Source organism: Podarcis erhardii (assembly GCF_964252035.2).
Source record: "Podarcis erhardii genome assembly, chromosome: 15".
Classification (NCBI taxonomy): domain Eukaryota; kingdom Metazoa; phylum Chordata; class Lepidosauria; order Squamata; family Lacertidae; genus Podarcis; species Podarcis erhardii.
This window is the reverse complement of record NC_138505.1, coordinates 17,145,246-17,163,806: the sequence shown is the minus strand read 5'-3', so window position 1 is coordinate 17,163,806 and position 18,561 is coordinate 17,145,246. Positions and strand designations below refer to the sequence as shown.

Genomic DNA, 18,561 nt, shown 5'->3' with positions numbered 1-18,561 from the left:
TGCTCTACACTAAATGGCAGCTCTTTCTCAGTCCTGCTTGGGAGAGAACCTGAAGGTTTTCTGCATGCAAAGCAGGCCCCCTTGTTCTCCTGCCCTCTGCTGCCAAGCAGCTTTAGATGGAACCAAAGTTGCTGAAGTTTGTACCATTTCAAGTGGAGGCTTACTGGACATTCCCTGACTAAGCCAATTTTCTATATGTAGGGAATGCGCAAGGAGCCGTCAGTCCCATGAGCCTCTTAGCTGCAATCTGAAGTGATAGAGGGGAAGATTATATGTAGCCCAGTGTGTGCTCCCCGTTTCATCAGCCACCAAACACAACATTTTAAACTCTTGTTCAGTAGAAGGAAGAGGCTCAACAATTAGTGAGGAAGCAGTTACTTTTACTTAAACTATTTGGTTTCACATATATAGATACAAAAAAAATGGTGCTAAAAACTCAGCTCCACAACTATATACACCCCTCCCCATATTTCAAAGTGGGGAAGGGACATGATGAACACGTTTCCTTCAGGAAGCAATGGACCTAGGAGCTCTGCGGGGACCCCGACCACAGTACTGCTCCGCAGAATCCTGAGCAAGCATTTCTCTCCGATGCAGAAAGCAAAGACCTTTATTTGGTGATGGTGTTTCTGTGGAGGGGGAAGAGAGAGAATAATAAGTTAGCAAAAGGCCTGGATGCAGCAAGCAAGAGAGACGCCACCTGCCCACTCCTCCAGAGAATGGAGAAGCTCTTAGCTCCTCTCCCCTAGTAGGGAAAATGAAAGGGGTGGAAACAGCAGCTACGAAGCCAGAATCCATCTGCTTCAAGCCTCAGCCACACGCTTCCTTGTACAGATGGCTTAGGGTGCACAGCACACCATGAGCATTTAGTACTGCCCCACTCTCTGCAGATGTGATCGGCAAACTTTTGTGAGGACTGGCTGCTTGAGAGTGACTTGTGGAGATATTTTCAGGACTTTATCAAGGCAGACAGGTAAGCCAAACAGTCAGCTGCAGAGTCGCCCACAGAGAAGGCTGCCTCCCTTCTCCTTAGCAGGAAGGACCCCCATCTGGCAGCCCTGTCTCTCTCACACCAGCCCCAAGACATCCCCTCCCCTTCCCCTGCAATTCCTTACGCATTCATGCTCTTCCCGCTGCCACTGAGCACGATGTAAGGAGTCTTCTGGGCCTTCTGCTTCTCCTGCAGCAAAGCCACCGTGCCCAGAGGGGTGTCGCTGGAGCTCATCTTTTTCAAGAGCTGGAGGAAGAGGAGACAGATCCAATCAGGACCACTTCCCTCACCATCCCTGTACTCCTGCCCTCTGCACAATTCCTCACCCTAGTCGATGTCTCACACACTAATGTAAAGAGGCACATTTCAATGGCTGGTCAAAAGCTACCCCTCCTAAAAGGGGAAATGGGTGCCACACTTCAGCAGGCTCTGAATAGACGAATCATTTTGGGGAACAGGCAAGTGGGATGGTCTCAGATCCTCCACGCTACTGGAACTGGCCAGTGCCTCCCTCTCCCTTCACTCACCGCCTCCTCGTCTAGTTTCTTCATGCGCCGCTCAGTCTTCATCTTCCCAGAACCCTTCCCGTGGAAGCGGTGAGAGAGCTGTCGGAACGCCTGGAGCAAGAAGAAGACCGGAGGGTTAAACAGCTTCAGCTGGGTTGGCTGCTGCACCTCAAGCAGACCAAGGCTGAGAACTAGGACCACAGATGCCTATTAGTTGAGACTGAGCCAGCCTTGCCCAACCAGGCCCCCCCCCAATGTTTTGGACAGCAGCTTTCACTAACCAGCCAACACACAAAAAATTCTTTTATCAGGCAGCTGCCCTATTGAGAACCAGTTACTCCCTCCTGGAAGTGAGGAAGCTGCTCCGTTAAAACTGCCTTGCTTGGTATTATTATACCATATGCATAGTATACCATAATATAAGCCACCTATCATACCAGAAGAGGGATGATAGCCCTGCCTCGTATTAGTACCTCTTTGGGTGTGAGTTTGCGCCCAGTCTCATCTACATATTCTATTTTCACATCTGGCTTGTAACCGTCTTTCTCCTTGAAGTCCTGAGTGAAGCCCCGGTATTCTTCACGCCGGCTGTATTTGTCATCAATGGCCCTGTAAGGAGGAGGAGGGAACAGAGCAGCCTTAACCACACTGGTCCGGCCTGGCAAATACAGAGTCTTCAGCTCTGCTGGTTTAGCCACGTCTAGAAATTTCCTACCCCAGGCTATCTGGTTCCAGGGATGTCCCACCTCCACCCTTTGAAGCATCCCTGTCTACCTGATTTGGCACTGGAGAGCCAGGAGCTCCTTCCCCCACCCACTAAGCCACTCACATTTTGTCCTCAATGCAGTAGACTGCCGATGGCAGCGACTTATTGGGTGCCTTCACTCTTGCCACCTTCTGTACGGTAGTCTCCAGCAAGCCTAGTGAGGAGGAGGAGAGAGAAAGAAAATGGACTTGCAATATCCTACTCATGCAGCCCTCTTGGAGGAAGAGTGCCAGCGGACACAAAATGCAGATGGAGCCCCCTTCTCTAGACCAAAGGAAGGCTGACCTACACACAGGCCTGCAGGTGGCAGGAAGGCTCTGGCCAACCCCTCACCCTACACACACACCCACCGGCCTTACCTTTGTTTTGGCAGAGCATAAGAGCAGCCGCCAGGCCCCGGTTCACAATGGGCTCCTCGTCCAAGATGGTGGTGGAGGATGCTGAGAACTGCATAACAAAAAAAAAAGGGGGGGAGGGGGAATCATGCTCAGTTCACCCCACCTGTACTGACCCACTGGAATTTAGACTCCAGCAGATGCCTTCAGCACATTTGGGTGGGAGATCCCTTGGAATCCCAGTTACAGAAAGGAAATGTATATCTTAGTGGATTCTGACTGAAGACACCATGCACTGTTTGCTGTTCTCTCCTTTGATTTGGAGCCCACAGGGAAATTCCTCTTGCCTGATCCTCAGTTGTATACAGATCAATAACTTCAGGAAGTAGTCGCTGAACTTCTAAGCTGATGGACAACTGCACATTACACACTTGGTAGCTACATCTGCACTGGAAGCTTAGAAACGTTCTGGCTGTATCAGGAATTATAATGTATTATATATCTAAACCCCAATGTTTTGTTACCCCTACAGGATGGTGTACACGGTTACTGCCAGTGGTTCTATGGTTTCATATCTAGCTTTTCTTTAAATTCATGAACTGGGTTGGAGATTTTATATTCAATATCTTGTCAAGGCCTCTGGGCTCACTGCCGCTGCTGGCAAGAAGGGGAAGGGGTGCCAGTCCTAAAGTGGCTGCCAAGGAATCTTAGCGCACCAGCCTGGAACACCCCCCCCCACACACACACATAAAAGGCAAACTCACATCCTGCTGCTGTTTCTCCTCGTCCAGGTTGACAGTGCTCCAGCCGATGTTCTCCTCCCCGTCTGAGTCTGAGCCCCCGTTTGCTGACCTCTCGTCATCTCGCTCAAAATCCTGAGAGGGGATAAAGGGAGGAGGAGGAGGAGACTGTGTTACAAGCCAGAGGAAGAGCAACTGCTCGGCATGCAGAAAGGACAAAACCCCAATGGCATCTCTAGGTAGAGCTGGAAGAGAGACCCCTCCCCCAGGAGAAATCCTGAAGAGCTGCTGGCGATCAGTGTGGACAGGACTAGATGGACTCACTCTAAGGCAACTTCCCATGTTATGGTCTTCCCTCACACTTTAATTTATTTAATTTCATAAAATGTATATACCGTTTGGTTGTTAAAAAACAAAGCAGTTACAAAGAGAACATAACAATACCTGTAAAAACAGTTAAACAGAGCTATTTAAAACACTGAAATAATAATGAAAACCAGCAATGAACTAAAACCACGTTAGACCACATTTCCGCATTCTACATACTTGTAAACTCCTTTGAGGATTCCCCTGCCTCCTTTTTTTACAATCAAGCAGTGCGTACATTTTATGGAATAAATGAAAACTATATTGCAGCAGTGAGTTCCAGAAATTAACGCTGCAGTGTGTGAAGAGCCATGGCTACATCAGACAGCTGCTCCTTGGAACACAATACTGGGAGGGGGGTGCTGGTTAGCAATTCCACTTGGGTCTCATCTGTACTGAACAATCAGGCCAGCATCCCTTAGGGGCTTATTACCATGAGCTCTTCCTGGTCCTCGCGGTTGCCGGCCAGCCCGTAGGTAGGGATCTCGCCAAGTGTGCGGCAGAACTCGGAGGTGGCGTTGAAGACTATGGCCCCCTTCCGCTCCAGCTCATCGTCGTCCTCTTGGCTTCGGCTGGTCTCCAGCTTCTTCACTATTTCTATGACCTGAAAAGTTGATAGGCAGGGGAGGGTTAGTAACACTGAAGAGCTAGCTAGGGTCCAAAGGCCTCCAGGAGGCTGTCTGGAAAATGGGGGAGTACTTAGGGGTCAAAGAAAGTGAGATCCATTTGTGGGGACACTGAACACCTTTACGGAATTATGTGACTATGGTGCAGTGGTTAGTGTCCGACCAGGACCTGGGCGACCAGGGATCCACACTTGGCAATAAAGCTCACTGGTTGACCTTGAGCTCAGTCACTGCCTCACGGCCTACCCTACCTTGTAGGGTTGTTGTGGGGATTACAAGAGGAAGGGGAAAAACACATACACCACAATAAGCTCCTTGGAGAAAAAGGTGGCACGTAAAAGCCACAAATATACAAAATAAACAATACACTGCTTCCAATCAAGCACAAATCTGTTTGGCCTGATAGTTATATACATGCATTGAATCCTAACAACAACAACAACAACAATAACAACTTATTACTTGTACCCTGCCCATCAGACTGGGTTGCCCCCAGCCACTTGGCAGCTTCCAGCAGAATGTAAGAGAATACACAATACATCAAACATTAAAAGCTCCCCAGTAAAGTAAAATTAGTATGCTTTGGATGTTCTGGCAGCATTAAGCCCTCTAGCAAAGGGGGCAGCAGCAGGACTGAGGTTTCTGAGTTCCAAATACATTCTGGTTTTTTTCTATCTATTTTTTGTGTTTGTTCTGAAATTATGTTTTGTTTTTTAAAAACAAAACAAAACAATGACCTTCAGGAGATGGTCTCAGAAGCTGATGCAGAGGTATATTGGGTGGCTACCCAGGCCCCATGGCATCTGCACTTCTCCTTGCCCTTGAGGTGTCAAGGAGAAACTCTTGCCGCTTTACAAGGTCAGCCTCTGTGGCAGCTGGATCCCCTCCGCTTCCTCACCTTTTCCCCACTGTCCTTCAGCTGCTGGATCTGCCGCAGCTTCCGCCCCTTTTCCAGCTGCTTCTGCAGCTCCAGTTCCGCCTCATCCTCCTCCAGGGCAGCAGGAGAGTCAGGGCCTGCGAGAGCGTCTTCTGTCAGAAAGAGGGGGAGAAAAGGTGTGAAAAGGTCTTATTTCCACAGTGTTTCACCCTGGATTCCCCACCCTTGCACTCAGAAAGATCTGCCTCCCAATGGACCATGCCTTTAACCCTCACCCCCAAGTTTCTAGGTTCAGCCTTCCCCCAACCTCGCACCCTCCAAATATTTTGTACTACTAACTCCCCCTTTCATTTTCATTTCACTTTCAATTTGTATGCCACCTTTCTACACTGCTGTTATACACAACACAGTTTACAAGCCTGTTGAAACAAAATGTAAAAAGAAAGACCACACATCCTAGAACAACCCAACCCAATGCAAATAAGTCATAATGGGGGGGGGGGGAATGATTTTACAATAACCTATCAAATAACGTAGTATTCAATAATCCATTTAGAATACAGGCAACTCCCCATTTGCGCGTGAACCACTAATGTCTGTGCCATTTTGGCCACTGCAAGGGGGCAAGGCTGGCGGGGCGGGGGGGGGGGAGGAATGGAGCAGGGGCAGAATGGGGCAGGCTGTGCGGTGCCACAGATGCAGCCCCCACGTAAATGGGGAGTAGCCTGCATAATAAGATGGACTTTCAAGGTACAGTATCCGAAAATTATAATTAAACCAAAATTCACTCTCAACAATTGCAACAAATCATTATTAGACTATAATAAATAAAAATAACAGAAAAGTAACAATACATAAAATAATATATAACAAGATAGCTTATAAAATTACTCCCATCAGCAAAACTGTGTTGGCCGGGGCTAACTGTAGCTGGTAATCCAAAACCTCTGAAGGGAGTAAGATTAACGCAGGCTATGCCAGAGCCAGTTTATGGGGCAGATAAGGCCAAGGGAATGTGGCCCTCTACCTGAAACAGGTTCTCCATCCCTGTTGTAAATCAACCCAGACACCATTGGAAGTCAAACAGAATCCATTCTGGAAGTTCATTCGACTTCCACAATGTTCGAAAACCAAAGTGCGGCTTCTGATTGGCTGCAGGAAGCTCCTGCAGCCAATCAGAAGTCGCAGAAGCATTCGGGAGCCAAAATGTTTGAGAACTAAGCTGTTCGAAAACCAAGGTATAACTGTACAGAGGTTTTTTCAATTGTGTAAAAAAACACCACAGGTCTAAAATGAAGAAAATAAAACACAAGACACCTTCAGCCAATCTTATGCACTTTCCTTTGAGAATGCCTCTAACCCCCCTCTCTTTCGGCCACTCAATGATCCCCAAGCAGACTCACCATCTTCACTGCTGATCTCCATTCTCTCTACCCGAATGTCGTCTGACTGGGGCAACTGCTCTGAAGCTCCATTCCTGGCATATTCCGTGTAGCCCTCACCATCCTCCTCCTCCTCCTCTTCCTCCACCACGGCAGTCTTCCTCCTCCTCCCCCGGCCACGAGCCCTAGAGAGCCATTGCAGGGGAGACATTGAGCACAGGAAGCAGTTCTCTGCCCCAGAGGTGATGCAATCACAAGCTGTGGCACCCCGGACCTAGCACAGAGACACTTCTTGGGCAGAGGGGTCTAGGAGGGATAAACCCCCTGCCTGCTCACCAACTGAGGTAACACGCGAGGTGGGAAGCAGCACTCAAGAGCCACAAAAGACTTCTGCAGCCCCTCCCCTGCTCAGCCAGCCCCATTCTGCCCCTGTTACCTGGAGCCAAAGTCCCTCTCGCTGTCCATGCTGCTCAGCGGCAGGAGATCGTCGGCCTTCACTGGCTTCTCCTTCTTGCGGATCTTCTTCACCCGTCGCTTTGTCTTCTTGAAAGTGACGTTCTGTGGCAAGGAGCAGAAGCATCAAAAAGCAAGCCCAGGCCTCTGGGAGAACTGCAGGCCTACCCTCCTGCTCTCATACAAGACTCTCCCACCCCAAAGGCCTTCTGCTACTCAAGGCTATAAAGCGAAGTCCTTGGGCCCAACATGCTTCTGGCATTCCCATCTTGAATTCTGGGCTAAGCCCCCAAGTGGAAAAAGCTCAGTTTCCTTAGGAAAGGAGTTTGCCACATGGTGTGGAGGAAGACAGGCCATTTATATGGAAGTGAATATTTGATGCAGTTGAATGCAAAGCTTGGAACATGTACAGAGGTGGGGTGACCAAGATGATCAAGGGCCTGGAAACAACACCTTATGAGGAATGGTTGAGGGAGCTAGGGATGTTTAGCCTGGAGCAGAGGAGAACGAGAGGAGATAGGATAGCCATTTTCAAATATCTGAAGGCCTTTCGCATGGAACAAGCTTGCTTTCTGTGTCTCTGGAGGGAAGGACCCAAACCAACAGATTTGAAGGGGATACTGACTAAACATTAGGAAGAACTTTCTGATGGTAAGAGATGTTTGGCAATAGGAGTGGCTACCTCCAAAGGCTTTTAAGCAGAGGTTGGGTGGCCATCTGTCAGGGATTCTTTAGCTGTGATTCCTGCACTGCAGTGGAGAAACTTTGGGTCTCTTCCAACTCTACAATTCTATGGGCTGGTGTCCAGAAATGGAGGATACATTTGCACTTTCTGACTGCAACAAACCATTCATTCATCCTTTCCCACTGCAAAGGTCAGAGCTAAGGGAAGGAGACTCTGGAGAGGAGACCTCCCCACTCCAAAGGCTTCCTGGTGTTCCTCCATTCTTGTGCCCTGCTGCTGACAGCCTGTCGAGACCTCCCTTTCCCCCTCTTGACTTTTCTCACAACAGGAACTTTCCCCCTTGCCTCTAATCTTCCAGGGTCCAGGACACCTGCTCTTTCCTCCAGCCTAAGTTCCTAGGACTAAGAGCTGTAGACAAAAACCCTCAAGAAATGCCCAAGAACCACATGAGGATAGAGGATCCCTGCCTTACCATCTCCTCTGGCGAGAAGTACTCTGAAGCCAGGCGGAGGCCCGGCACATCCAGGGTCTGAGCCCGGTTGTGTAGGCTGTCCCGGATCTGTTGCAGCTCCCGCTCCCAAGACCCGTCCGCCATCCCCACAGAGTCCAGCTTGAAGGACTTCTTCTTCTCCCCTTCGATCTCTTCATCGTACTTGGACAGGACACTCTTGTGCTTGTACTGGGGAGAGAGAGAAAAGAAGGGATCAGAGGAGAGGAGGGGGACTCACCAATGGGAGAGGAGCTCCGGGGGCATGGAACAAGAAGGGGCTGGTGGGCAAAGCCGAGGGACTTGCCAGGAGGCTTAAGAGCAGCAACACTTGAAATCTCCCACGTCTGCCAGCAAGTCACTTCCTCCCAACACTCGAGCCTGACCCCTTCATCCTGATATACGGCTGTGGCTGTAGATGCTCAGGAGGAAGGAAAAGGCTGCCCTATATAAACCATCCATTCCTCTCCTTGGGCAACCTGAGCTACTACAGAGGGAGGGAAATATATATCTGTACCCAAACCTGGTGCCCTCTGTATGCTTTGGGCTTCCAGGTCCCATACAGTTGTGCTGTCTGGGGCTGCTGCAGCCCAAAGCAGCTAAGGGGCAGCTCTATCCACTGCTGCCATGCCACACCTATTTTTCTATTCCAATGCTGTATTATGTATATTCTGCCTGGTTCCCTCCCATAAACAACAAAACAAGGAAGCTCCCTTACGAGCACCATGTCGTCCACGCTCTCCTCTTCCTCATAGGGCTTGTATTCTGGCTTCTTCTTGCGCAGCTCCACGTTCTTCTTGGCTTTCTCGTTGTCCACTATGTTGACGTTCACCAGCACATCGCCGCCCTCCTCCTCCAAGACTCCTAAAAGGAAGCTGGCAGTCAGCGTGAAGTCAGCCGCTTCACAACACAACTCTTTCTAATGCTACTGACCAATTGTTGAACCCGAACCCTGTCTCATTGGATGCCGACCTAGACCCTCCCCTTGTACATAAGGACTTGCTCGCCATGCTCTTTACTGATGCCCGTTCAGAGATCTCCTCCCATTGGAAAGACCCCAAAGGTCCATCTCTGGCAGGCTGGGCAAGGGGAAAACGCAGAACGGTGGAAACGCCTTTTACTTTGAACAGAGTGAATATGTAGAATAAATCTCAAATGGACTTCTGCTAGCTCAACAGGGCTTCCCCCTCCTGAAATTGGCTTGGGGGAAGGTCAGGAGAACCCCCTAGAACAGGGTGTGGATGTTGAATTCCCCCCCGTTTCCATGCACCCCAGAGGTTGGGTAGGGAGAGATGGAAATGCTGAGAGTGTGTCTGTGTCCTTGCATGAGGGGGGGGGGGAGGGAGGGAGAGACAGAGTCACAGATAGCACACATACGTATGTGACTGCATGTGTACAAGTGTGGGAGCAAGAGTTGCAGCCTGCAACCTGGTCACTGGGTGGAAAAGCCAAAAGGACATGCCAAGAGTGTTGCAAGCTCTATCCCCCCACCTTTGTCCTTGAGCGTCAGGATGACCGTCTTCCCTTCCTGGAAGGAATCAATGGTGTGCTCTACTGTCAGACCCTTCAAATCCCGTGAGCTGTAGCTCACCTGCAGGAAAGAGTATTAAAAGCAGGCATCAGAACAGCTAAGGCAATCATCATGTTTCCTACAATTCTATTATTATAACTGAAGATTCTATCCCTTTGATAGCATGCTCTGTTGGGACATAAACCCAACTCATGTCTGTGAGCTTGTGGGATTGCTCTCCTCACCTTCTTATTTTGCCCGAATTCCTCCTCCACGAGGCTGCTGACGCCAAACTCCTGATCCATCTCTTCCAAGAGCTTGGCCTGTTGTAAGGCAGGAAAGAATACAAAAAATGGAGTACAGCTCTAGATAGGAGACACTGAGAGGAAAGGAAGGTGTAGAGGTAGGGGAAGTACATGTCCAGTGGTTTGGGCAAAGCAAATGTATGGAGGAAAGCAGTTAGCATTCAGTACAGGTGAACTGGCTCCCTCTCTCCACCATGCCAGGAGGGCAGGACAGAATACTGTCTGCCAAATTTCCTTAAGTATGGCACAGGCATTGAATGGTATAACAGGCTCCCCGCCCCCTCCTCCTGTCAAAGTACAGTCAGCTCTCCAGGGTCTCAAAGGGGCAATACCAACCCTCTTCTCAGCCATATCCTTCTCCAGCTGCAGCTTCCGACTTCTTTCAATCCAGGCAGCGGTGTCATCGAGCCAGGGGTCATCTTCGCCAAGCGACTTGATCTTCCTGAGGGCAGGAAACCAGAAGAACACCCTGCTCAAAGATGATCACCCCAAGGATTCCCCAGTCACCCCAAAGATTTGAATGAGACCCTAAGTTTTCACCAAAGACAGGGTGGAACAGGAGTGCAAGAGGAGGACTTGGAGGAATGTGGCGTTAAGAAAAGATTAAAGCTTAACAATGAGCTAAGTCAGCTAGGGGACTTCACAAACCTAGAACAGAGTGAAAACCCAGCCAACTTTCCTTTAAGTGCTAGGCAGAGACCTTCTTTATTGTTACCAACTGCATTTCTGTATAAAATATAATCTGCCTGAAAAACAGTCTTCATTTCATAAGCCCCCAAAATGACTTCAGTTCAGTAACAAGAACCACAGTTAGTAATAAGAAGCCATTGATTATTAATTTTTTTTAAATGACATGGCAAGTTTGAAGTACTGCAGCCATCAAACAACACCACAGAAGGACTTACTGATTCAAGCTGGAATCTGATGAAGAACTTTTCCTGAGGAACTAGAAGCTATCAATCTGCTGCTTGATCTCAGAAAGACTCCTCAGTGAAACTTTTTTTTTAAAACAGGTGGTTCATCGTATTCATTTGGGATTTTGTGTGTTTGTAAAATGCTAGTACTGTTGATTTTATGTATTAGCATTATATAGATACAATTCTTCTAACAGTTGGCTAACTGTTAATTATTTTTGCATTAGTTTTAAAAGTTGTTAGTTAATAAGTTGCCATCAAGTAATTTCCAGTTAAAGCAGGATACAAATATATTAAACAACTAAATAACTCAGAAAAGCAGATTAAATGATGAAATTGCCAACCACTGGAGTAAGGAGTCAGCCAAGCTGGAAACCTGACCTGCAAGTGGATCAGAGTAGGAGATTCAGGTCAGTGCCTCAAAGGAGATGTCCCTTTCCAAACAAAAGCAGAGATATCCCTCACCAGAAAAAACTGAGGGCAGAATAACCAGGTAGGCCAAAATGGTGCCCTCCAAAGGCTGTGGGACTCCAGCTCCCAGCAGCCCTGGCCAATATGATGGGACTTGAAGTCATACACACACACACACACTGTTACATCTTTGATTTAGATGGAGCAGCTGAAAATGGAAATGGTACCCTAGTTTCTGGTTCAGGAGCCTCTTTTCCTTGGCAGCAGCAAGCTTCTCCCGGATCTCCTCTCGCTGCTTCAACACTATTGGGTTGATGACCTCAGCTGCCACAGGGTCCTCCTTGCTGCCAGTTTCTGCAGGGCGGAAAAAAAAACTGAGGTTATCAAAGAGCCATGGAGGATGAGAAGGTGGCTGCCTTAGAAACAGGAGAGCTCCTCAGTCATCTCTTTTTAAAAATAGATAACTGGACTAGGATGGAGGAAACCTCTTCTTACAAGAGTCCACTGGGTTCGCAGCAGTACCCAAGTTCTGAGCCCCCAGTAGCTAAGGCTTACTCGACCCTGAGATGGTAAATTGCACCACTTCAGAATGTACTGGCTCTTCAAGGAAGACGAGAACCACCTTAAAATGGAGCCTCCAAGTCACATCCCTTAAGGAGACCATGGTATCAAAAGCACTGGCAGGACAAACAGGGAAAGACTCCCTTTGTCTGGTTCCAGGTACAGATCCCCCACCCCACCGCCGGATCTAGGCCCTAGACAGCAACTAAGGAGGCAGAGAAAATCCCCCAAGCACCAGCCCCACAAGCATTGATCAACCATCTTTTACTTTCACCTTGTTTTATTTCTGAGAAAGGCAGGCTAGGAGGTTGGCTATGAAGGCAGGGGGACAGAGAGGACCTTCAGCACTCCCCACAGCCTCCCCACCCCACCCTATTTGCTCAGCTATTTATTTATTGCATTTCTATCCCACCTTTTTCTTCAAAAAAGTTCAATGATGTGTTCATGGTTCTCCCCCTCCTCATCTTATCCTCACAACCACCTTGCGAGGGAGGTTAGGCTGAGAGACGGTGACTGGCCCAAGGTCACCCAGTGAGCTTCATGGCTGAGCGGGGATTTGAACTCTGGCCTCCCAGGTCCTACTCTGACACACTAACCACTACACTACACTAGGACCTGTGAGAAGCCTGGGCAACCAATAGAGCCACAGCGCGTGGGCTATTGTTCCCCTTTAACCAGCAGGCCATGCTTCCTCTTGCTTCAGCAGCCAGCAGGGGGGAGGCAAGAATCCTGGCAGGTGCAGCAGCAGAAGAACACCAAGGGCTATTCTCTGAATGGAGTCAGAGGCATTGAAGCCAAGTGGCACAGAAGCCTGAATCACTCACCCTTTTTGACAGAATTGATCTCCAAAGGCTTCAGCCCAAGTTTAGCCCGAAGCTTGCTGTTGAGAGAAAGGCAGAAATATCAAACCCTGCTCAGCAAATCACTACAAGTCACAATGGCTCCATTGCCTAAGCAGCAACTTCCTGCTTCTCAGAGATCACTCTGGGGAGTTTTCTGCCCAGCTCCAAGTTAGCAGCTCTCTCTTTTTTTTCTTCAATAATTTTTTATTATTTTCTTTACACAATCATTCTTACAGTACATTAATCAACATATAAACCTTTTTGCTCTGCCGAGCTTGTGACTTCCCTCCTTCCCTTCAGCTGGTATCCCTTATCAAATCCAGTCGCGTATTTTAATCCGAGTTAGCACCTCTTAAATGCACCAGTTTTAATTAGTCAGCCCCGCACAAGAGCCAGCTGTCAAAAGATCGCAGCAGGAGGCATTTTCAAAACTACAGGGATACAGAAAGACATCAGACTCTGTCACACTCACTTTGTCTCCTCAATGCTGAGGGAAGCATCTCCCGAGCTAGACTTTGGACCGACAACTGTTTGGGAATAAAGACAGAGAGAAGTTTGGTTAGTTAAAGAGGAAAAAAATATTTAGTCCAAGCTATGAGCGTTCTTGCATTTCTCCCACCATGTTTAAAGATTCCAACCTTCTTCAAGGCAGTCAGGATGGGATTTACATGGCGTGGTGGGTGGGGAGTTATTGTTTAGTTTGCTATTACATTATGTCTTTTTGTGTTTCTATATTTTAAATCGCCTTGTGATCCTTGGATGAAGGGTGATTTATAAATATAACTACTTTTGTTGTTGGCATCCATTTGCCTCGAGAGATAATGAAGTGCACCTTTGGGGGTGAAGCCAAACCGCTGCACTAGCAGCACCAAGGTGAAACAACAACAACAACAACAACAACAACAACATAGTGACACAACAACAACAACAACAACAACAACAACAACAACAACATAGTGACACAACAACAACAACAACATAGTGACACAGTGCTTTGAAGCCCAGGTGGTCAGGTCTTCAAAGAACAGTGTGGGGCTGTTTGAAAGCCATTTTGCAAGCAACACTACATTACCCTTTGAACCTCCCAAGCATGGAGCGGTTTGCAAAAAGGCTTTCACTGTACATGCCTTGTGCTCACAACCAACATAGAATCAAACCCCACCTCCATCAGCTGATGTCCCCTTCCATTCCAGTGATGTCAGCTGACTGACAAGTGTGTGTGTATTTTTAAAATGGCCTCACAGGTTCAATGCAGCTCACAATAAAACAACATTTAACATATTTAAGAAAATGAAGCAGGGCTGGTGACTAACAACTGGAGCACTCTGATCCTATCCAGGCACTCTGACCCTATCCAGGCTCACAGTCTGCCTGAATTCAATGTCAGGGGACACCTCTTACAGCCATGCAAATGCACACAGGGGCACCTAACATGTCATTCTCTTTCCTGATCATTAAGCATTACCCAAAGCACAATAATTCTCATGATATATATCTACAAGAACACAGAATTGATATAAAATAGCGCTCCCCAACCTGGTGTCCTCCAGACATTTTGGACTACAACTTCCATAAGCGCCAGGCAGCCATAATCAAAGATGACATCAGTTTTAGCCCACAACACAGGAGGCTGCCTTTTGCCAGGTCAGGCCACCGGTCCATCTTGTACTGAATAGCAGCGGCTTTCCAGGGATTCAGACTTGGGGACCCAATTAATACTCAAGGTACATCTCCAATAACTGATAATGTGCCATGTTTTTCTAAGGCCTAAACCCCCACTCCCCTGGCTTTTAAATCAGTTGAGGACTGGGTTATTGCAAAGTAAATACTGTATTGCGTACAGACTTCCAAGGAAGAAGCCATATAAAGTCTGCTGCAACAAACACAAGGGTTTTGTGACACATATAGAGGTTAACAAGCACATTATCCTTATTAGTTTTTGTGGATTAGAATCACTTCACTTGGTACGTATTGACAGGGAGTGAAGAGCCTTTAATTGTGTGTAACTAGGGAAGGGAAGAAGCTAGGGAAGAGATGCTTGGTGATCCAAGCACATTCCTATTTTCTACCAGTGAAGTGTTGGAATCTGTAAGGTGTGGGCTCTGCTGGAACAAAGGAATACAGAAAACTGTATTGCAGCCTTCACCAACCTGGTTGATTTGGACTACAATACCACCAGGCCAATGGGAGTTGGGGACCCAAACATCTGGAGGGCCACATCTGCTCTACCACAGAGCTAAAGTCTTTTCTCACTGAATTTGGTGGCATTTACTCCCAGATAAAGATGAGTAGGATTCCAGCCTTACTCTTCCTCCCCTGACCCACCCTTTCCCAGGGTGTAAAGCAGTGACAGCCCTCATGGTGGTATCCAGATGTTATTAGGCTACAGTTCACACAGTTCGTGACCATTGGCAGGGGTTGATGTGAGCAGGAATTTGACATCATTTGGTGTACACCACTTTGAACTTCGGCCCAGTATACCTGAAGGAGCGTCTCCACCCCCATCATTCAGCCCGGACACCAAGGTCCAGCTGCAAGGGACTTCTGGCAGTTCCCTCACTGAGAGAAGTGAGGTTACAGGGAACCAGGCAGAGGGCCTTCTTGATAGTGGCGCCCGCCCTGTGGAACACCTTCCCGTCAGATGTCAAGGAAATAAACAACTTTCAGACTTTTAGGAGACAGCTGAAGGCAGCCCTGTTTAGGGAAGTTTTTTAAGTTTGATGTTTTATCGTATTTTTAATAGTCTGTTGGGAGCTGCCCAGAGTGGCTGGGGAGACCTGGCCAGATGGGCGGGGAATAACTAATAAATTATTATAAAATAATATTATTAGGGCACCCCTTGTGTAAAGGAAACTGGTTCATTTGAATCTCATTATTTGGCTGCTCAGATATATACCCCTCCACCCCAGGAATGGCATATAAGGTCCCCAAATGGACCCTTCAACCATCACCTGAGGCCCCTTTTCATTAATCTACTTGTTGGGAAGTGTGGTGGGCGACAGCATGAGAACAGGGCCTTTCCAGTGGTGGCTCCCCATTTGTGAAATGCTGGGGGGGGGGGCTCGTCTGGTAACATCACTACATATCTTCGGGCACCATGTGAATACAATCCATTTTAACCCAGGCATTTGGCTTTCAATTATCTACAGTGGCTTTGAGTGGGCAGGTGAGATGTTTCCATCCTGCCTTTTTAAAAACAAGATGCCTCTTTTATATTTTGTTTGTTTGGGCTGTGGTTTTTTTAATGTATATGATCCTTCATGTATTTCAAGTCACTTTCAGTTACCTTAGTGCGGGACAGGGAAGAAGCGACCAACACATTTAACAACTAATGACAATAAAAAACCCCGTTGCCGTTGAGTATCGGGGGGCCGGACCCCCCCCCCCGCCTTCCCTTTGCCCACATTCCCCCACCTGAGCTTTGGGCGGCTTCATATCCTTCGTCGCGCTTCTCCCGCTTGATCCGCCTCCCCACCTCGCCTTCCTGGCTCCCGCTAGCAGCAGCACGGCTTCCCCGGGAAGAGGAGGCGGTAGCGGTGGCGGCCTCATCCCCGCCGCTCCGCCGGCTGCTCCGCTCGCCCCGGCTCCGGCTCCGCTTGCTCCGCCGCTCGCTCCCGTTGTTGCTGCCGCCGCCGCCGCTACTCCGATGCTTGTGCTTCTTGTGCTCGCGGTGGCGGGACGACGACGAGGTCCCGGTGCCACCGGTGCCAGAGGCAGGAGGCGGAGGTTCTTCGGAGGTCTCGCCCCGCTCCCGGTGCCGCTTCGACGAACCCATGGTCGCGGCTGGACGCGGAGAAAATGGCGTCTCTCCGAGCCAGTGGCTCAGGTGAGTGGCACTTCCTGGTTACCGGCGCTCCACTTCCGGGTTAAACGCGGTGTTTCCGGGCCGCCGTGAATAGGCATCCGGCGCTGGCTTTGGGCGAGAGCAGAGAGTTCCGGAAATGGGTCAAGAAGGCTTGTTTAGTCGGGTGCGAAGGTGTGGATTCATTTGCTGTTAACAGCAGCGTTTTAAAAATCATTATTTGTTGATATCCCTATTCTCAAACCTTTATTGGCATATGTACAAGATTTCAATAGGGTTCAGTAGAAAAAAAAATATCCTGCATCTAACACTTCAGTTAGTGTAACACAGGATTCACGAATCTTCATTGCGTGTTGCAGAAACCTGTCTACTATCTCCATCTTAATTTTTTGTTGATATGTGGCCTGAAAATTCCAGAAAAGGCAACTGTTTTAAATCAAACTTCAAGGGGCTTTTAAAATCTTTCTGTCTGCCTTAACAAGGAGAAGGGGGACCCTAGCATAATTTGTATAACTGCTACTTGTTTGCGTGTTTAACATAATATCCTCCATAATCTTTTCTCCACATTTAAAATGGGAGGCTGTAATTCTTTTAACTACTACTTCTCCCCACCCCCTTAAGCTTTCGGCATTTTGACCACATTTGTTTCTTCGTTGGTTTTTTTAAAAAATCTGAGCTGCTCAACAAAAATCAGTCCTAAACTGTCCTACACACTGTGTACCTGAGCATGACTGCTAATGGAATTGGCAGGACTTACTTCTGAGTAAATATGTTTAGGATTGCCTTTCCCAGATGCATTCCTGTGCATGCTTTACTGAGATATTGTAGGCTATATTTGTGAGTTAACATACTTAACAGCTATTCTGTAAGTGGCTTCAGCTAAGAATACAGATAAATGCAGTTAATCTATCAATCACCAGAATAGTGTCTGTCTCTTGTGTCAGCCTTTCTTTACTTGGGAAAGCAAAATTTCTGTTTCAGATTATCACTCCCCTTTCTTTTATCATTTTTAGAGGGTGAATAGTGCTTGATTCCTTATTTTAGAGGCTTAAAATGCAATAATGGGGTTGGGATCCACCCCGATACCAGCATATTTTGATGGAAGTTCAGAACATAAGCATTTCAAATGTAAGGGCTGTTGCTCATAGTTGGGAGCTTTTGTATGCAAAGCAGATGCTCCAAATTCAGGGAAACAGGGATGTCCCATTCCATAAAAGTAATTTTACTATTTATACCCGACACATCTGGTTGCCTCAGCCACTCTTGGCAGCTTCCAACATATATAAAAACATAATAAAACATTAGACATTAACAAAAACTTCCCAATACAAGATTGCCTTCAGATAGCTTGGGGTCAGACAACACCATACCCTCTTACATTTCTCCAGTGAAAATGGGACATCCTGAGAAAAAGGGGGACATTCCAAGATCAAATCAGAAACCAGGACAGCTTCTCTAAAAATAGGGACACTTGGAGGGTCTGCATCTGTAGGGAATCTCTGAAACCCTGGAGTGCTGCTGCCAGTCAGTGAATACTGAGCTAAGTCTGACTCCATACAAGGCAGTTTCTCATGTTGCTAAGCCATTTTCATGTTTAAGATGATGGGTCACTTTTAAGTACAACCAATGCCATATTATCTATTTTTTCCTTTACAGCTGTTGTTTCTAGTGAATATGATATAATTAAAGAACACAATCTCCAGCAGTGTTGCCCTTTCAACTTAGCTGCCTGTCTTTTTCTAAGTTCCTTGTGATCTTTAGAAAATTCAACCATATGTTGAATTTCCTCACAGATGGTTTTGGACTTCCTCACAGATGGTTTTGGTCTTCTGCTTAGAATGTCAAATTTATGTAAAGAAACTTCACTACAGCTTGTCACTGCCAAAGGAAAATTTGGACACCGGTATTAATAGCAATTGTCTGTGTGCTCTTCTTACCTGTGGCCACACATACAGCTCTAGGACATTTCCAAGTGTCAAATTGATATAGAGTTGCCTCCCCA

At 47.6% G+C, this 18,561-nt stretch overlaps 1 protein-coding gene across 1 annotated transcript; it reads right to left on the bottom strand.

Moving 5' to 3' along the window:
• Window positions 1-363: 363 nt before the first annotated feature.
• On the bottom strand, window positions 364-16,583 carry SART1 (spliceosome associated factor 1, recruiter of U4/U6.U5 tri-snRNP). The gene is made up of 20 exons (XM_081842430.1): window positions 16,172-16,583; window positions 13,230-13,284; window positions 12,740-12,795; window positions 11,582-11,708; window positions 10,366-10,471; window positions 9,970-10,047; window positions 9,706-9,805; window positions 8,933-9,078; window positions 8,200-8,406; window positions 7,026-7,147; window positions 6,611-6,774; window positions 5,229-5,359; window positions 4,138-4,308; window positions 3,363-3,473; window positions 2,623-2,710; window positions 2,327-2,417; window positions 1,971-2,106; window positions 1,519-1,608; window positions 1,116-1,237; window positions 364-629 (listed from the first exon to the last, which is right to left on the bottom strand). The coding sequence occupies exons 1-20, from the start codon at window positions 16,530-16,532 to the stop codon at window positions 611-613; spliced, it is 2,481 nt and encodes an 826-aa protein (XP_081698556.1). The 5' UTR covers window positions 16,533-16,583; the 3' UTR covers window positions 364-610.
• Window positions 16,584-18,561: the final 1,978 nt, after the last annotated feature.

Excerpts from the sequence above, each read along its gene's own strand:
- SART1 (XM_081842430.1), bottom strand. The coding sequence starts at position 16,532 with ATGGGTTCGTCGAAGCGGCACCGGGAGCGGGGCGAGACCTCCGAAGAA. Across the intron at positions 10,048-10,365 it reads AGGATATGGCTGAGAAGAGG|GCCAAGCTCTTGGAAGAGAT; the intron begins GTTGGTATTGCC and ends GCCTTACAACAG. Across the intron at positions 6,775-7,025 it reads GAGAGGGACTTTGGCTCCAG|GGCTCGTGGCCGGGGGAGGA; the intron begins GTAACAGGGGCA and ends ATGGCTCTCTAG.